Below are 17,924 nucleotides of genomic sequence, written 5' to 3'. Positions count from 1 at the left end.
TTGAGTGATTCCGTCTTTTAACATTAACAGTCAATGAAGTAGCTCAGTTTTTCCTCTGCTTGGTTTTTAGGAACTGGTAGACTCTTTGGAGACTGTGCTTTATTTGATCAGGTAATTAAGTTGATCCAGAATTTTGTGACTAGGTTTGCCTTTAGGAAAAGCTTTAGACTGGTGTGAAGGATGACAGCGAGAAGGAACCTTTGGGGCTCATAGAATAAGTCCAACTTAAAAAAAATAAATAAATGTTTGAATTATGGAGAGTGAGACCCTTAGCACCCAAAAGTTTTCCAGGAGTAGCTTGGATAAAGTGATGACCAGTAGAAAAATGGATGTAACAATCAGCACAGAGGAGATTTGGAGGAAAAAAAGTGATATATACAGAGAATACTGGGGAAGGAGGGAAGAAAATGAGAGACTGAAGGGGAAAGGATTAAAAGAGTTGTAGGGGACCAGTAATGAGGAACATGGAGGGTAAAATCTGAGAAGGGGTGAGGGAAAGAGAACCTGAAAGCTGGGAAACAGAAAACCACGTAAAGCAGAGCAAAAGGGAAAAGTGAATAATACACCAAAAAATACGGTGTGGTGAAAAAAGCCTGCCACTTCTCCCTTCAGTTTAGCCTCCAGTTTCCTTTTTTTTTTTTTTTTTCTCTTAAAGCTGGAACTTTGCTAGCTTTGCTATATTATGTTTCAAAATATTTTTTGAACTGAGCCTGCAGAGTTGTTTATATGACATTAAGTGAAGCTGTACCTTATGGCCAGTTGAGAATGCACTGTCGTGGATCCAGTAGCTGGAAGGGAAGGTCTGCTAGGCCTTTATGGGCCACTGGAGATGTCATCCAGAGCCACTGTGCCTGTCCTGCAGTCAGTGCCAACTTTGGGCTTGGTCCTGAGCACTTGGGCTGCACACTGAGCATCCAAATGGGCTGTGCTGAGAGGGTGTCCTCCGTGCCTGGTGTGGGGTTGAGTCTTCCCATGCTTTGCAAAGCCATTGTGAGTGGATTCCAATTTCTGAGCAAAGAAGTGAAATAAAATAAAATAAAATAGGCCAGGTGTATCAGCAATTACAACTGATCTGCAGAGGAAAGTTAGACACTTCAATCTCCCAGTTACTTTTGCGGTGGAGAGGGGAAGGTGCCTTAATGATAACAGCTATACAACCCGTTTCTGCTCGTTTAAAGGGCTTTTCCCTGAAAACCTAAATTCCATGGCACTAGTGGTACCAGCTCTGGGAGATGCAGAGTTTCGTCCCTGCTGAAATCGGCAGGGGGTGAAAACATTCAAGCTGCTAGCTGCTTCAAGGATGTAGCCTTACGCTGATACTAGCCTGTTTGGTGCAGATAGCTTTGCTTTCAGTAAGTTCACAGCACCGTGCACAGTAAATCAACGGATAAAAAACTCGGCCCCAGGTTTTATTATGCTGTGCTTGCTATTACCACTTTGGTTTACTTTCATGGGAAAAAAAACAGGTGGGTCCTCATATGACACTACAAAATAAGTGGTGATTCTTATAGTACTAGGGAGAACTTTAGGTCTAGAGAATGCATGGGATGAGCATGAAATCACTCTTAATCTAATTAAACAGAATAGTTTGGTGAAAAAAATCTAGTTTAGATTTACACAGACCTCCTATTTTCTATTCTGAGTCATGCACATCAGCTTGGGAAACAAAACCACCCGTTTTCAAGGGTTTTATGGTGCCATTTAATGTATAGATAACAAATAATGGCAAATTCCAGTAAATCTCAACTGACTGCCTTCCCTCGATGGCCTGAGGGAAGGCACTCTGTAATTTGCCTGGAAAGCTGATGAATGCAGGTTTCCAAAGACTGGGTGGGGTATCAGGATCTGCTGGATAAAGAAGATGGCATTAGCAGCTGGTTGACCTTTAGGCTGTTCACCAAAGGAGACTACCTTCAATGGCTATGTGAGATTACTGATTTTACAGGTGCTGGGTGTATCAGCTGGAAAGGAACTGATGATAAGCAGCAGGAGAGTATTTGTCAGGGTTTTGGTATTTGGCCAGTGTAAAGCTGCTGCTGGAAGTGGTCTTCACAGATGGCTTGGGCCCAATGTGTGAGGGGCAGGCATGGGGCAGAGGGAGTGTATGAGGGCAACAAGATGTTTGCCTTGGTAGCTCTCAGGTGCTGTATCGCTTGCTGGGGTTCTGCTAACTTCAAGCAAAGATCAGAGCTGTGATGCTGATTTCCATTTGTTAGGGGAAATTTATTGAAATAGCTGCACTCTGAAACTGCTTTCTTCCTCTCTGTTGCCCATTGGTGCAAGAGGGGATTTCTTTTCTCCAGAACCAAGGTTTTTGACCGGTGTTTCAGCTGGCACTCATAATTTAAGTGGCTTTTCCCTTCCTCTTTGGTATGAAATGCAATAATACTTTGTAGGTGAGTTAGTAGCAAAATGGGGGGAGGAATGTCTGAACATTGAACTGAGTTGCTGGCTGGGCTTGGATGGGCAAGTCTGAAGGTAATTTAGCCCTCTTACAAATTCTCCAGGTAACCGCAGGACAATTTTTATATTACTGAAATAGTAAACTGAATACCAAGAGCCATTTCTTCAAATATTGTACCTAAGCGATGTGCATAAAGTCAATTGCATAAGAGTTGGTGCCTTCTTTTAATAGAAGAAAGTGAATTCATGCATCTGAGCAGAAAACCAAATTACTTTCATCCAGACTGGGTTTTGTGGGCAATCTGTAATATGAAACTATAATGTTTGGATTGGATTATTGATTCCAGACTGACTAGAGGATTTTAAATAAATCCTGTGTGGGGACAGGCATATATATATATATATATATATATATATATACACATACATATATATATATATATTTTTCCCCTTGCTATTTATTAAGTGACACTAACAAGTCTGTATTTTGGAATTAGGACCCCACTGACAGGATTTGACAACAGAAGAGATGGTGTTGGAATGTAAAAATGAACTTGTGCGAACCAGTTTGGGTCAAAGATTATCTTCTTGTCATATGATTATTTTGAAAGTTTCAACTGTTATAAATATATGTGGGGAAGGTTCACTTAGAAAAAGAATTTGATTTGGAAAGAATAACACGGAATTGTTTATCTCATCTTTAGCTGCCAAACTGTACTCAAAAACAACATTTGTCAGGATGCTGTTGCCTAATGTGTTTACTGAACTATGAAAGCCTCAGGTTATTTATGTATTTAGTCTGAAAATTGAATTTAGTTCCTCTCATCACTGCGTTGCACGATGATGATGAATGGTATTTGACCAGATTGTTATGCTGGTGTGTGTGCATGTGGCCAATAGAGATAACAGCTTGCAATCACTACTTGTTATCATTGAAAATGTGAGGTACAGTGACTGGTAAGTTGCTTCCTTACACTTATTCCTTCATTTTTCAAGTTCAGGGCCAATGATCTGAATTCTTAAGCAGATATTATTCACATGGGTTTTTTACTGTCTTTTAAATAGGAATTTACCTGCATGAGGAGTAGTATGCCAAATGGATTTTTTTTTTTTGTGAATGCATTGTATATTTTGAGATAGAGTGGATAGGAAAAGGAAATCAGTGTGTGAATGTAAAAGGTCTCCCAAGTTTGACCAGAAAATAAGCTCCATTTGAGTTGCCAAATAGTGCTCTCAGTAAAATTGTATAGGCGTTAAAGCAGGACTTGCAATTTTTCTTTGTTTTACTTTGGCTTTTTTTCCCCCTCCCTGATAAGATCTTGACATGCTTAGCTTAATCTGCTAAGCTTGCATTTGGCTCCCACTTACCTGGGGGAGGTGAAGAACAGTGACCACCACCCACCACGACAGGAAATTTCCCATGATAAAATGGGACTCTTTTCTCCTCCACCTGAAAAATGAAGTGATCACAGTTAAATATATGTGGTGGTACTGAGCTGGGAAATCAGCAAGGCAGTAACTGGGAGAGGTCATTAGAGTGAACTAGGGTGGTGGCAGTGAAGAGATGGGAAGAGTATATCAAGGAGTACGAGATAATACTTTTTCTCATCTCTTTTGGTGCATTTGGGAGGGTAAATTTACGAGCTCTTCTCTATTACACTTTGGTCAAGAGGATCCTGTGATTCAGAGATAAACAGAGGCAAATAAAGAGGCATTATTCTTGTTTGAGCAGTAGTGGCCCGATAAGGTCCCACAGCTATAGATCTCCTAAAAATGAGCAAATAAAAATTCCTCAGGTTGGTACTTTGGTCAACATTGTTGATGCTTTGCTTTGTTTTGGTTTTGTTTCCTTTCTTGGTGCTTTAGTACAGTGATTTATCTCTGGGTTATGGAGAAGCCTTTTCATCTGCCTTTCCAGCCACTCATTGCCATGCAGCGGTCCTGCGGTGATAACAGCAATGAGAGATGCCAGTTTCCAAGGGAAGGTGCTCAAACACTTGTCTTTCCATCTCTGTCTGACCCACCTGTCTAATTCTTGCAACTTCACCATGTCATCTTCTTCCCTCCCTGCCCAGGCTCACGTTTCCCAACTCACTTGAGCAGTTTAGGAAGTGCTCCTTTCTCTCCCTCCTGTCCCAGTATGGCCAAGTTGTCTCACTTCCTTCTCCCGTAGTGCCAGGAGTCACCAGGTGGTGCTATTTCCCAAATAAATGCCCTCCTTTGTGTTGCAGTGCCCTCCAGCCCTTGGAGAAGGGTTGTGCAGCGTTAGGTTTTGTGCTGCAGCTTCTTTCCTGGGCAGCAGCATCAAATAGCGAAGGGTTTTGCTCTTAGCCATGGGTTCTGGCTTGAGCCAACCCCTCTGAAACACAGGTGTTCACTGGCTGATTCAGTCACAGGGGCTTTTGTGATATTGAGGACCCTAGAAGACTGGACTGCTTCCACACAGCTTGTGACCACACAGTTGTGCTCCAAAAGCTGCTTGTCTGTAGTGTAAAGCAAGCACAAGTCTCACTAAAGACTACCTCAGACTTTGCGCTGTTGGGTACCCTTCTGGGCACCCCGCAACCAGGGGGAGATTTTTTTTTGCAGGTTCCTTGGCATGTGCTGCTGCTCCACAGGAGGTCTGTGTGCAAGTGACCACTCTCTGAAGGGTTTCTCCTTTCATCTTCTCATCTTATTAGTTAGCTAGGTTGATACCACCTAATTTCCAGCTGCTTTTTTAATAGACATCAAGCTCTTGCTTGAAACTGTAGAGGCTGTTCAAAACAAGGGATTTAGCTTCTTAAGCAATTTGCCAGTACCCCCAAAAGCCACAACTTAAGATGAAGGAATGCAAATAAGCACCAAGTTGCCATCTTCCTTTTCACCAGGCTAGGCACTTCTTCCCCTACCACATGCTGGCAAGGGCAGAAGAAATTGATTGAGATTCCGCTCTTTGATTTCAATTTAATGTCTTCCATTTCTCTTGGCAGTTCAGTTACTGCTCTGAATTTGATAACTTGTGTGGTGGGGGGAAGGTAACGTATATGAGAAGGCTCACAGAATTAGCTGGAAATTAGTTGTGGGGAAGTATTTTCTAAATAATGTTAACGACTGAGCACTGTTATCTCTGCCATCCACACTCATGCTAGCATGGCAGTGTGGTTAGCTTGTACTTTGTGCAGTGCGATGAAGTGATTAAAAATATATATTTAAATTAGAGTATGAGGTTTTTTTCTTTTTTTTTTTGACTAAAGTAGATGAGCTTTACAATTTATTAAGCTGGGTGTTCCTGTGCTTTAAATCTCTAGGCTGGCTGCAAAGTTTATTATTATTATTATTTAATATATTCTACAGTGTTACTGTTCTTGAGTCATGTGAAGAGAAAGGAGCTGAGGTAACTGTGGTACTGACCCACAGGCCATGTTTCTTCATCAGTCACATTTCTGTTTTGCCTCGTGGTTTTATTTATTTAGTTTTACTGTATTGGAGTTATTTTAAAAAATAGCTTTGAAGGAAGCTTCTTTGTTCTCCCTTTCCCTCCGCAACCCCATTTCTCATAACTGATGATTGCTTTATAGCTCCATGCCAACTTTAAGGGAGGAATGGGGAGGGGAAAAAAAAAAAAAAGAAAAAAGAAAAGGGATTGGCAGTTCACAGAAGAGCAGCATGGTTTGTAAGCTCTGGGTGAGTTCGTGTACAGCAGTCACTGTGTGCCACTTTGTGATTTCTTGGATCATAGTTCAAGCAACTGGTACTCCTGCCATCCACTGCAGTGTAAAACAAGGATTTGTTCCTTACTGCTGGTTTAATGCCATTTCAATCACTGGACTATGTGTGAAGGAAATATAGCTCCTTTTCTGGCTGGATTGTCTTTCCATCATGGTCATGGCTTCCTTTGAGTCCCCACATTTGGAGAAACCTTTCCACATTTTGAGTTATTTCTTCAGCTGAAGTTAGTGGAGTTCCTCCTAGTTAAATAGCTAGGTGATGGTCTTGGTTTGAGATAAGAGAGAACACTTTGGATGAATCCTTTTGGAAGCCAAGTGTTTGGGAAGGAGAGAGGAGGGAAGGTATGGCCACTCCACTCATCCCAAAAGTCTTTTGGCTGCAGCAGCAGCTCTCCATGTCTCCCATCTAGCATGAAACACTTGAGATTGGAGGCCTTGTTATGAAAGTAGGGTAATGCCAAATAATCTTGCAAGCTCTCTAGGAGGCAATTTATTTTCATATAATATATATCACAGAACGGTTTGGGTTGGAGGGCACCTTAGAGATCACCTGCCATGGGCAGGGACACCTCCCACCAGACCAGGTTGCCCCAAACCCCATCCAGCCTAGCCTTGAACGCCTCCAGGGATGGGGCAGCCACAGCTTCTCTGGGCAGCCTGTGCCAGTGCCTCACCACCCTCTGAGTGAAGAATTTCTTCCTTATATCTAGTCTAAATCCCCTCTCTTTTAGTTGGAAGCCATTATACCTTGTCCCATCACTACATGCCCTGACAGAGTCCCTCCCTAGCTTCCCATAGGCCCCCTTTAGGCCCTAGCAGGCCACTGTAAGGTCTCCTGAGAGCCTTCTCTTCTCCAGGCTGAACAACCCCAACCCTTTTAGCATCTCCATGGGAGAGGTGCTCCAACCCTCAGGTCATCTTTGTGGCCCTCCTCTGGACCCGCTCCAATAATAAATTCACTTTCCTTGGAGCATTCAAATATTTGCATATGAATGCTCCTAGGAAAGTGAATTTATTCTTACAATTAACTCCTATATAGACACTAGCTGCTCTTCAGTCTGTCCCATCTCTGGCCAAGCACGTCACTTTGACAGGATGACAAAATGTGCTTGGCTGTCTGTGTTTGCTTTTGTACTTTCTAGTTTAGTGAGGCCAGCCATGATATTGTTTGGGGTCTCTGGGCACATCTCTGGTAAAAGCAGATAGATGCAGAGATCTTAATATTGCAGTCCAGGGGTGGGGGAAGGTTGGAAACACTCTTTTTTCTTTATGAGAAAGGAAAGGATGCAGCGAAATATTAAAGAAGGTGTATTTGAAACTTGGGCACTAGGGTTTTCTGTTTCTATAAGATAACTGAGCTAGGACCTGATGGAGAGAAACTGTCACAGTGAATATATAGAAAGTTTTTAGCTTCCAGAGAAAATCTGCAAAATGGCAGAACAAGTAGGAGAGCATTTGGCTGGCTCCTGGTAAAGCAGATAGCAGAGGAGCTGTATATGCCCGAATTTAATTCCACAGTAGGATGTGTGCAGGGCGCATGTGGAAGGAAACCACATGCTGAATAATCACGTTGGTAAGGGAGCCAAAACCTGGCAGCAGATGTTTTTCTATGATGGCTGAGTGGGAATGGGAGAGGTGGATTGGACTGCAGGGACACCCAGCTCTGAGGCGAAGCAGAATTGGCAGTCGCTGTAAGCATTTTACTAATCAATGTGGGCAAAAGGAAAACAAATAGAGAGAAGGGATCAGATGGTACATTATAGACTCGGAGATCAGATAGCATTAAGGCCTGGCCAGCAGATACTTTTCTATTTTAAAATGCTTATTAGGGTATACAGGTGGTAGTGAGGGTGCATATAAATACCAAGCAAACTCACTTAGCCCTTGGCTATCTCTTCAGGCACTTCAGTGGTTCTTTGTCACTGTAGCATCTGAACACTTTGGAAGTATCACAGATCGAAAGGCTCATAATGCAGTTACAAGGTAAAATCGAGTCATTACTATTTTCATTTAATAGCTGGTGAGTTGAGACCAGCAGAGCCAAAAGTTCTGGTGCCAAACACAGTCCTTGCAATGCTAGAAGGAAGGATTGTGCCATAATATAATAAGATGAACCTGGTTGGAGTTGAAAAACATCGCTGAGAACAAGCAGTGCATTTTCTATCTGTAGAGGGAGTTGGAACTGATCTAATTCTAATGCGCACCAGAGGAAAAAGCCTTACTCTGCAGCTATTTCATGCTCCACAACACCAGCATGGGCCTGAAATTACACTAGCAATTAAAAATGATGACTAGGAGTGGTTTTTGCTGTGGGAGAATTGACACAGACCATCTTAGCTCCATGGGAGTAATATACCCACTTACTTAAGAGACCGATATTAGTACGTATAATGAGTTTAGAGAAGAGTGTATGAGAAACAGAAATGCAAACAGGGACGTTCTTGACATATGACCAAAAGAGCTGTGGTGTTTTGTACTGAAACAATGAGAAGCTGCAGAATAACCCTGCCCCTACAAACCCAGTTGCATTGAGATTGGTGTTTGTTCTGGGATGGATCACAAGGAGCTCCACTCCAGTACTCAGCAGTTGTGTTCCTGTTCATTTGGCAAACACCTTTCATTCTGGGAAATGCACGATAGCACATTGATGGTCCCAGAGACCAATTCTACTTCCAGTTCTTCCCTTCAAGAATTTGCTTTGTGACCAAGTATCCCCCGGACCTTTGCAGAGCGTCCAGTATGTCACTGGTGGCATAAAATTGTCTGGTGTTGCTTGGAGCTCCTATTGCAGAGGCACCTTGCCAGGCTTGTGCAAGCCCTTCAGAGTACCTGAGGTAACAAATGAAGCCAATTAAAGGTGGTGAGCAGAGTGAGGGGAGAAGCACAAGCCTCTCACTTGGTAGAGGGCCTGTCTGGGAGGTGGCTTCAGGGCTGAAAAACCATGCATTTGCTTTGGGCAGCAGGGTGCCCACAGCCCAGCGCTGAGCTCTGGAAGGTGGCTCCCAGCAAATCAACAGGAAAAGGGTCTTCTCTGAGGATCAGGTTGCTCATCGTGGAAATAACCTATTTCTTACCACACAGGGATGTACAGAAAATTAGAATTCACAAAAATTATTTGTGGCCAGAATGAGATGTGTATCATTTGGATCACAGAAGCAAGGCATCAGGACACCTCAGCCTGCTTTCCTCTGGCTCAGCCCTCAGTCACAGGCAGTTTTATGTTCCCGAAGCAGCTGGGAGCCAGTGTGTCAGTCTGAGGGCTGCTCTTGCATTTTCATCGATGTGCTTATGCAGTGGTGGTGGGGTTTGCTCACTTGATACGTCTTGCAGATGGAAAAACTGAATCCAGCAAGAAGCTATTTGCACTTCTTCCTAGACACCACCCCTCAGCGAGTGCCTGCGTTTTTGCTGGGGCAAGCCTGTCGCTTGGCAGGTTCAGTTCAGTCCCAGGGGTGTCTCTGAACCCGGGTCTCCTGAAAGATAGTATTTCTCCTTACAGCAGCGTCTTCAGACAAGTAAGCGATACCCAAACACAGGGAAGGACAAAGGATATGTTTAAGGCAAGCAGAAGTTTACTGGGTAGGATGGTTCTTGGATTCAAATACTGCCCTTGGAAACTGTGATCAGGAATCTGTTGTGCATAACTCTTCCTTGTATGTTCATACAGTCAATAAAAACCCGAAGCCGGTTTCAGATGCTCTTCAAGCTGCCTGCCACAGCCTTCCAGAGCAGCTGTAACTGGATTAGTAAGACATGGAAAATATTGCAATGCTGCTTGCATCTGATCTTCTGAGTAATGACTGAAATGTTAATGGCAGGCACGCAGCACTAAAGCAGGCTGCAAATAGCAAAGCTTTGTTTGTTTTGTTTGGTTTTGCTCAGTTCATGGATTATTATTTATTTATTTATTTATTTTACCTTGAATTGGAGTTTAAAAGACAGCAATATTCCTGCCCTCAGCCATACCACATGCCTTGTGGGTTAAGGGCAAGCATCTCTGCAAGCAGCAAAGATGCAGGCTGGATATCTCAGTGCTGCAAGCCAGACATTGCATGAGGAGCGACGTTCCTCTGATACCAGGCTTGACCAGAGCTGAGCATACATTTCTGCAGAAGCCTGCCAATACTTGATAGCGCAGGCCCAGCAATTTGTTTGATGATAGCTAATAAAATGCCAGCCATCCAGCAGCACTGCAATGTGATTACGCTGCTGCGAATTTTCAAATTCCATCAAAGTCCTGCTGTGGATAATGGGAACGGGCCAGGGGGATTCAGCTGTAAATCAAAAACTAAATCATGGCCAATTCTGACAGTGGAAAGAGCGGCTATTTTAATGTGAAGAGCCTGAACTGCCAAGTCCAAACCAGCTGCAGTATGGAGAGCGACTAAAATGAAAGGTCTCTGCTTTTTTTTTTAAGACTCATTGATTTTTTTTCTTTCCCTAAAATTTAAACCATATCTTTCTACTCTCTCTACTTCAGATTTGCCTGGACAGCTGCAGAGATTTTGAGTGCCTTCTTTTCTATTACAAATATTAAATATATTGATGATAAAGGACAGTTTTCTCTCTCTCTCTTTTTTTTTTTTTTTTTGGCAACTTCATACCGATTCAAGTGTTCTCATCTGTACATCTTAATTACTTCAACACTGGTAATTCTGCAGTCAGCAAAGCAAGGACCTCTCCTTGCTACCTGTTGTGGTGCTGGCAGGAGTCAGGTCAGAGTGTAACAAAAAGGAGAACTTAATGGGAAATCTTGAGCATAAACTGGCTTCTCTGTTATTTTCAGTTAGTAAGGAAGCGGCCAAGAAACTTGTCCATTGGCATGAATATATGACTGGGAGCCAGGAATTGTTCTTTATTCCAATAATAAGGAACAGCTAGCTTCGTCTCTGAGCAAATCCGCTTCCATGAGAGCAGTACAGCTTTCTGACTGTGTCCTTATTCTGTATGTTGATCTGGCCTTCTTCTTTTTTTTTTTTTTTTTTTTTTTTCCCTCCTCTCTATGTCTGTAAGATGTCACAAGACAGTGTTCCCTCACTGGAAGCTACACCGACAAGACCCTTAGTGGCCATATTTGAACATAGCTGTTTCTGGTGCATGCACTTAGTGCACCTCAACAGCTTGCTGGTATTGCCCTCTGCCTGCAGCCTGGCTCTTCAGCAGTGTGAGGAGCTTTTGGGGAGCCTTGGCAGCAGCTGGCTTTGAGGGGCAGATGCATTCCTGTGCGAGGTGTAGGGGCAGACATGCCAAGTGCAGTAAAATCTACTTTGGGCATGCCTCAAGTCTTCCTGCTTACAGAAAAGGTTAAAGAGTTTTAACTTTCAGAAGTTTTCTAACATTATTGTTGAAAAATAATGTATGCTTTACTTGCTTTTTTTTTTTTTAATTATTTTTTATTATATTTATACCCTGCGGGTTGTTAGGGAATGGTCATTCTTGCGATATGCAAGACTAACTCCTGTTAAACCCAGCCAGCTCTAATGAGACATCTGCCTCTAGACCACGTCTGAACGAATCTTAGTTATTACCAAGAAGTGCGTTGGAAGGGCAGACATTTTCAATTTCTACAAATTGAAATACCCTGGATTAAATCCTGGATTTGTCTAAATTGATGGGAAAACTTCCATCCTTCCAAGGGAGCCATGTGTGTGATCGGTATTTTGTAGAGATCAGTTCTCCTTTACTTCTCAGTGTAGATTTTTATGGCACCCGTCGCCAGGGTATCTCAACCCTCTTTTAAAGCTGAAATGGGAAGTTAGTCATGAGATCTGTAGTGATTACAAACCAGATGTTCTTTTTTCTTTCTTCTTACTTTGCAAGTAGAGGACAGAAGGCAGTTTCTGCAGTATGTTTGTTTTTAGCATGCCATTTCCCCATGTGAAATACCGTATAGTATTCTTATTCTATTTGCATTTCCAAAATCTTAGGATCATAAAAGATTTTTTGCATGGTTTCTCTGATTTTACATATATTAAAAAGCCCTGTGTGTTAACATGGCACAGAAGGATTCTGTGCTGTCAAGAATAAAATAGCTGTTGCAGCAGGATGCATAATTATAGGACTACTATTTAGTCATCAGTCACAGAATGCATGGATTTTTTTTTTTTTTTTTGTGAATTCTCCATTTATTCTGTTTCAGATGTGGAAAGAATTTACATGAAGAATTTAGTTTGCTCAGCACAATGGGGCTTGACCCATCTGAATCTATTAAAAGCTGTTACATATCTGGGCTAAAGAATAAGGCCTTAATCAGGGATGTGTTTGCGGAGTCATATAGCTCCATTCCACGTGGAAAAGTGCTTCAAGGACTCAGTCCTACGGTGGTGCAAAGGTATAAAAAAGACATCCATATTTAAATGAAGAGCTAATTTTTCTTTTTTTTTTCTTTTTTTCTTTTTTTCTTTTTTTCTTTTTTTCTTTTTTTTTTTCTTTTTCTTTTTTTCTCCCCTGCCATAACGCACACATCTGCAACAGTGCATAGAGGAATATACCCACTGCCTATCTGTAATGGGAAAATGCTTTTCTTCTTTTCTAATATATATGGCTCGTATTTTAAACTTTTTTTTTTTTTTTTTTAATCTTCCTGTGCTGCTGTGGATCAGCCAGCAGAAATCAGCATCTCGGTTGTTGTTTGCCTGCGGATTAGTTGCCAGCATCCTGTAATTCTGCTGGCTTGAAATGTAGCCTCATCTTCCTTACAGTAATGGGAGCAGAGAAGAGCCAAATGGGGTGGTTCTCTGCGAGCAGGAGTGTGGGTGGAAGCACTGAGCTTTGTGGCATGCTGCTCTCTGCTCCAGAGCTCTTAAAATCCTCCTGCCTCAATCTGTGGTTAAAGGATTTCAGAGGAGTAGAGAATGTGTTTTCAGGGTTATGGAGGAAAAAAAAATCGAGAATCCATCATGCTTGCGTTGGTTCCTCGTATTTATCAGAACCATCTGATACTGCTTCAGATTTTCACATCCAGTTTGCAGACTGGGGGACATTCTGAAGTTGTGGCTGCTTCTGGTAAACTAACAGTGGCTTCCTTACCGTGGATTACATTTCTACTCCTTTCCTTCCTCCCCACCCCTTTTGCTCATCTCAGTGCAATGCATTTTGTAACTGAAACTTTGAAAATGTGCTACGAGGCTTGTGAAGAAGAAAGGAGAAAAGCAAACGTGCAGTTGGTCCCATGAGTGACTCATCCAACCGTTCTTCTGACGATGCAAATGACTGTGTACGCCTGCCTCAGTCGCTGCTAGTGCATCAGGAACAGGACTCTTGACTCAGAGTCATCATCACAGACGTATTCCTTGCTTGCTGCTCCTTCCATGGGGTGGTATGCTCCCGATCATGACGTGTGCATTATATAGTGCTGAAATCTTTGGATTTCCCATGGATCAGGATACTTCAGAAGAATTACAAGGATCTGTTCCTCAAAGTGTGACACAACTCCTCAGGACATATTCCCAGTTTCTGAAGCTTGTCAAATCCACTCAGCTCACTACTGCTGTGACCTTTTATATAGGCCAAAATTTTATTCCCTGGTATGTGTTTGATGTTACATGTATACCAGTGGAGTGAAAGAAAAGAACTAGATTAAAGGATGCAAAAAGCTGGTGAGCAGCAGAACTTTTGAGAACTAAAAAAATAAATCATCCACAAGCATGAGTGTTGCCAAGGCATGTGGCTTGACAAGACTGTTATCCTTTGAAGAAAAAGAAACAAAACTAGGGGGATCATCCTCATCGCATTTTAGAAAAATGAATGTATGTAGGGAAAGACCATGTAGCAAAGAACAAAGCAGGTGGTAGCAGGAATGCTTTGCATATTGTAGTGTGGAGGTAAAACTGAACACGTTGCTGAGAAGTGAATGACATTTCTACTTCTTTGAAGCAACCATGCTTGCTTTCGTTTTTGTAAGAGCTACTTGGAAAGTCGTTCCCTATTGTCAGCAAAATACGAGGTCTGATTAGCAGTACAAGATTTCTATGAAGTTTTCAAGTTGTTGCAAAACGTCCACACACCACGCTTTGCTTTGCTTTTGGGCAGGTGGGTGTTTTATGATGCTTGTGAGCATGGTACTGTGAACTGAAAGTTGTCTGCGCAGCTTTGAATTCAGCAGTAGAATGACATTAGTAGAATTGCCTAAAGTAGGAAGGTTTTTCTGTTTCATTCCCTTCCCCTCTGGGCTGTAATGATGCTCATTAGCTGGCCATTCAGACCCTTGAGGCAATGAGATGGGAGGGCTTTTTTTTCGGCTGAACCCCTTCGTGCCATAAACTGACTGCTCCTGGAGAGTGTAGGCTGGCTTCACTGGTGGTCCAGGTCCATTGGTTTCACTGGAGTTAGACCACGGGTAAATTTTGGCCTCTCTGTAGTCAAAGCAACCACAGCAGCAAAGTCTAAGGATGCCTGTAGGTATTTGAGGGCTAACAACAAGGCTGGCACGTGCTTGGCTTTAGCTGCGCTCATTGCGAGAGACGTGAGGGAAACAGAAACTTCTGAAGTTTAGTTAACGTTAGCATGAAATGCTAGCAGGAGTCATGAACTGGAAGTCATAGACGCAGGAGTTTCCATTAAATGAGCTGGACTCTAATCCGTGCGTGTGGATGTCACATCCCTGCTGGTGACTGGGTTCTTCTTGCTTAAGAGATGTAATTGCATTTGCCCTTCTTAGCGACCCATCAAGGGAGCAGAAAAAAAGTACACGAAACTAAAGTATCATCAGGTCACACAAAGCAATATCTAGTTTCGAATGCAGTGGCAGAAACTACGTCCCCACAAGAAGGAAACATAATTCCCCACATTCAGCGGGTGGTAGGTTGGTAGTTTTTTTCCCCCACGGCATTTTAAATCCAGCATAATAATTAGATTCTCAGTTTCAGCACAGAGGATTGTCTCTTTTAAAATGTGTTGTGCTCTCCTGGTCTAGTAATTATGCAGAAATGTCAGCTGGAATTGATAATGAAGGCAAAATTTGGGAAAAGCAATAGGATGTGTTGCTGCTATTGATCAAAGGCTACAGGGCTGGTTTTAAACACTTACTCTCTTTGATCTTTTTTTTTCTATCGATTGAACACAGTAGATAAACAACTGTCTGTGTAGCATGAGCATTTATTGTGGCTTTTAAGCTGACTAAGGACAGCTTTGAATTAAATATGAGAGTTGAAATGATGGTTTTCTAATAAGTGCAGTGTATCAAGACTTTGCAGTGGTGCTATAGTTTCATTTAAACACAGGGGAAGGAAATCAAATACTGACATTTTTTTTTCTTTCATATTTGAAAAGAAGATAAAAATTACGAAATTGATTACGGGAGAGGCAAAGGCTTTTTTCTTTTTAAATATAGTTATTTAGTGCTGTCAAACTGCTGTCTTGTCTTGGCAATTTCAGATAAATTTGTGTAAGTTACTCAAATGCCTTAAAATGCAAGATCCAAATGGATGTTAGGTGAGTTTCTGCAATCAGTTCCAATGAAATTAATAGAAAGCTTTCCACAGACTTTTTAATGACTTGGATGGGGCCCTGGGCAGTCATCAGTGATGCCTCGGAAAGGTCAGGATCGATTTCCTGGCATCCTCTTAGTCTCTAAGGAGGCTCTTTGCATTTCTCTGGGAGACACAGTGATATTGCTGTTCCTCTTCCTTTATAATTCTCTGTATTTATATTCTGCTACCTAACATGCAAAGCTTCTCAGGGTAACAGAGGGAAGATGAAAAATGCTGCTTTGGGGGGAAGTTGCTCATATCTTAAATGCCTAAAATAGTCATTCTGAGTAATGTCAAGCTTTCTTCCCTTCCTCTTCTCCCCATCCTACCCCTTGTCTGGAAGGGATTCTGCATTTGGTTTCAGTATTGCACTGCTCTTATCTTTCCTTATTGATTGTGGTGGGGAAATAAGTGCAAATCGAAGCAGCCTTCTGCATCGCAGTGTGGAGAGCAAGTTGTGTCGTGTTTAAAGCAGCGCTGCTCCACCCCAGTCCAGCAACACACGTCTCCGGGGATTCAGCCCTTTGGATTCCTGCCTTTTTAAAAATACCTGAATACCTGAACAGGCCTGAATGAATTATTCTCTGGCCCATGCTTTTGCTGGGTTTCAAACACCGTGTGTTTGAAAATGCGTCTTTTTTTTTTTAACAAGTAAATGGTTGTGCTTGAAGTGCTGCACCCCTTCCAACAGGATTATAAATGCACCCCAAAAATACAAGAGAAGGAAGTCTTGGGATGAGGAACAGGGAGAACTTTTCATAATTCTGACATTAAAAAAGTAATAATCCCTGTGCTTTCTTTTCTGTTGAACTATTTCACCTGCCCCCCTTGCCACTAGGAGAAAAAAAAAAAAGTCACGGAAAATATCTGACTATTTGTTCAGGTGAAACACAGATACCTAGGGTCTCTTGAATTCACTGTCATGCTTTTCCTTTTTTTTTTCAGGATACCGGGGTTGGGAAATCAAGCATTGTTTGTCGATTCGTCCAGGACCACTTTGATCACAATATTAGTCCTACTATTGGGTAAGTACCCAATACTTTCTTCTCTACTTTCTCTTCTCCTTGCTTTCGAGGCTCTGAACACTGCATATATATTTTTTTTCCTCTACTTTGCCAATCTCATTGAACCCTTTAGTCTCATGTTACCTGCTTAGAGAGCCTGGGGCTGCCCAAACCAGCTCTGCTCTGCTCTCCCTGTTCTGGGAACCCAAAGTGGGCTGTAATTTATTTCATGGCCACGTGCTCTCTGATGGAGAGGCTGTCAGAGCTGTGCCTTGTTTCTCATGTGAGTGATGTCTCTTGAAATCACCGCTTTGCTGGAGCTGCCCAGGACCTCTACCAACCTGTGTTGTGCATGGCCATGGCTTCCAGGTCTTGTGTTCCTGTCACCCTTTGCACAGGCCAGTGTATGGTATAATATATGTTAAACACATATGTCTCTCTCTCTATATATATTAATATATATATATATATCTCTATATATATTAATATATAGAGAGAACCTATATGTATATGAGCTGACAATGGGTGAATGCCACATGATCTATTGTTTACTTTCCATGCAGCAGAACAATTGGGAAACTGTAAGTAAAGGCTTGTTGCTTTGGTTTTCACAGAAAGAAGACTTGAGGCTAAACTCTGGTATTTTTTGTTTGTGTAAACATGTAGATACTTCAGATTTCCATGAACATAAAGGAACAGAAAAAGAACCTCGTAATTTATTTTTTTTCCCCTGTAAGTTCCTAGTGAGCCCATAACACCTAAATAATCCCATGAATTATTTTTTTACTGCTCCCTTTCTAATTTATCACATTTTTCTTCACCTGTCTTACACCCATCTTAGGTCTCTTACTCATCAAGAATTTCCCATGGGAGATGATGCTTTGATCACAGGAGTTTAGGATTAAAATTACTTTAGTTCCAAGTGGTCAATGAGGTATCAAATCTAATCCTTGGATCTTAACAACCCAAACAGGCTATGATCTGCATAATGACCAGGACATCCCATGGTTGAGTGGTGACAGAAGAATGATGGCAAACCCTTAATGTTCCTAAGTTGTGCATGCTGTCAGGCTAGACCATGATATTGAGAGTGCCTGTTCCCAGGTGTGGATGTGCTTTCATCTAAGTTTAGGATTGTCCCTGTTTTGAAAAAGACAGGATAATGCAATTTAAATAAAGTATAATTAACGCCTGCTCTGTAGAAAAACTGACAGGCTTCTTCATTTCAGACCATCAAAAGCATACTAGTCCTGTAGCTGATTTTAATTCCTTTTTTTTTTCTTTTTCTTTTTCTTTTAATATTCTAGGGACAAATCTGCCAAATCCAGCATTACCTG

The 17,924-nt window shown here is 42.0% G+C and overlaps 1 protein-coding gene across 2 annotated transcripts in view; it reads left to right on the top strand.

The window, feature by feature from the left end:
• RAB31 (RAB31, member RAS oncogene family) overlaps positions 1-17,924 on the top strand; it is a 64,416-nt gene that overhangs the window by 8,621 nt on the left and 37,871 nt on the right. For both annotated transcript variants that reach the window (XM_038175592.2, XM_072034703.1), the window contains exon 2: positions 16,529-16,608. In XM_038175592.2, coding sequence (XP_038031520.1) covers positions 16,529-16,608 — 80 coding nt within the window. The remainder of the gene's footprint in view (positions 1-16,528; positions 16,609-17,924) is intronic.

Source organism: Anas platyrhynchos, chromosome 2 (assembly GCF_047663525.1).
Source record: "Anas platyrhynchos isolate ZD024472 breed Pekin duck chromosome 2, IASCAAS_PekinDuck_T2T, whole genome shotgun sequence".
Classification (NCBI taxonomy): Eukaryota; Metazoa; Chordata; class Aves; order Anseriformes; family Anatidae; genus Anas; species Anas platyrhynchos.
Note: the sequence above shows the minus strand (reverse complement) of the source record. Positions and strands in the feature narration are given on the sequence as shown.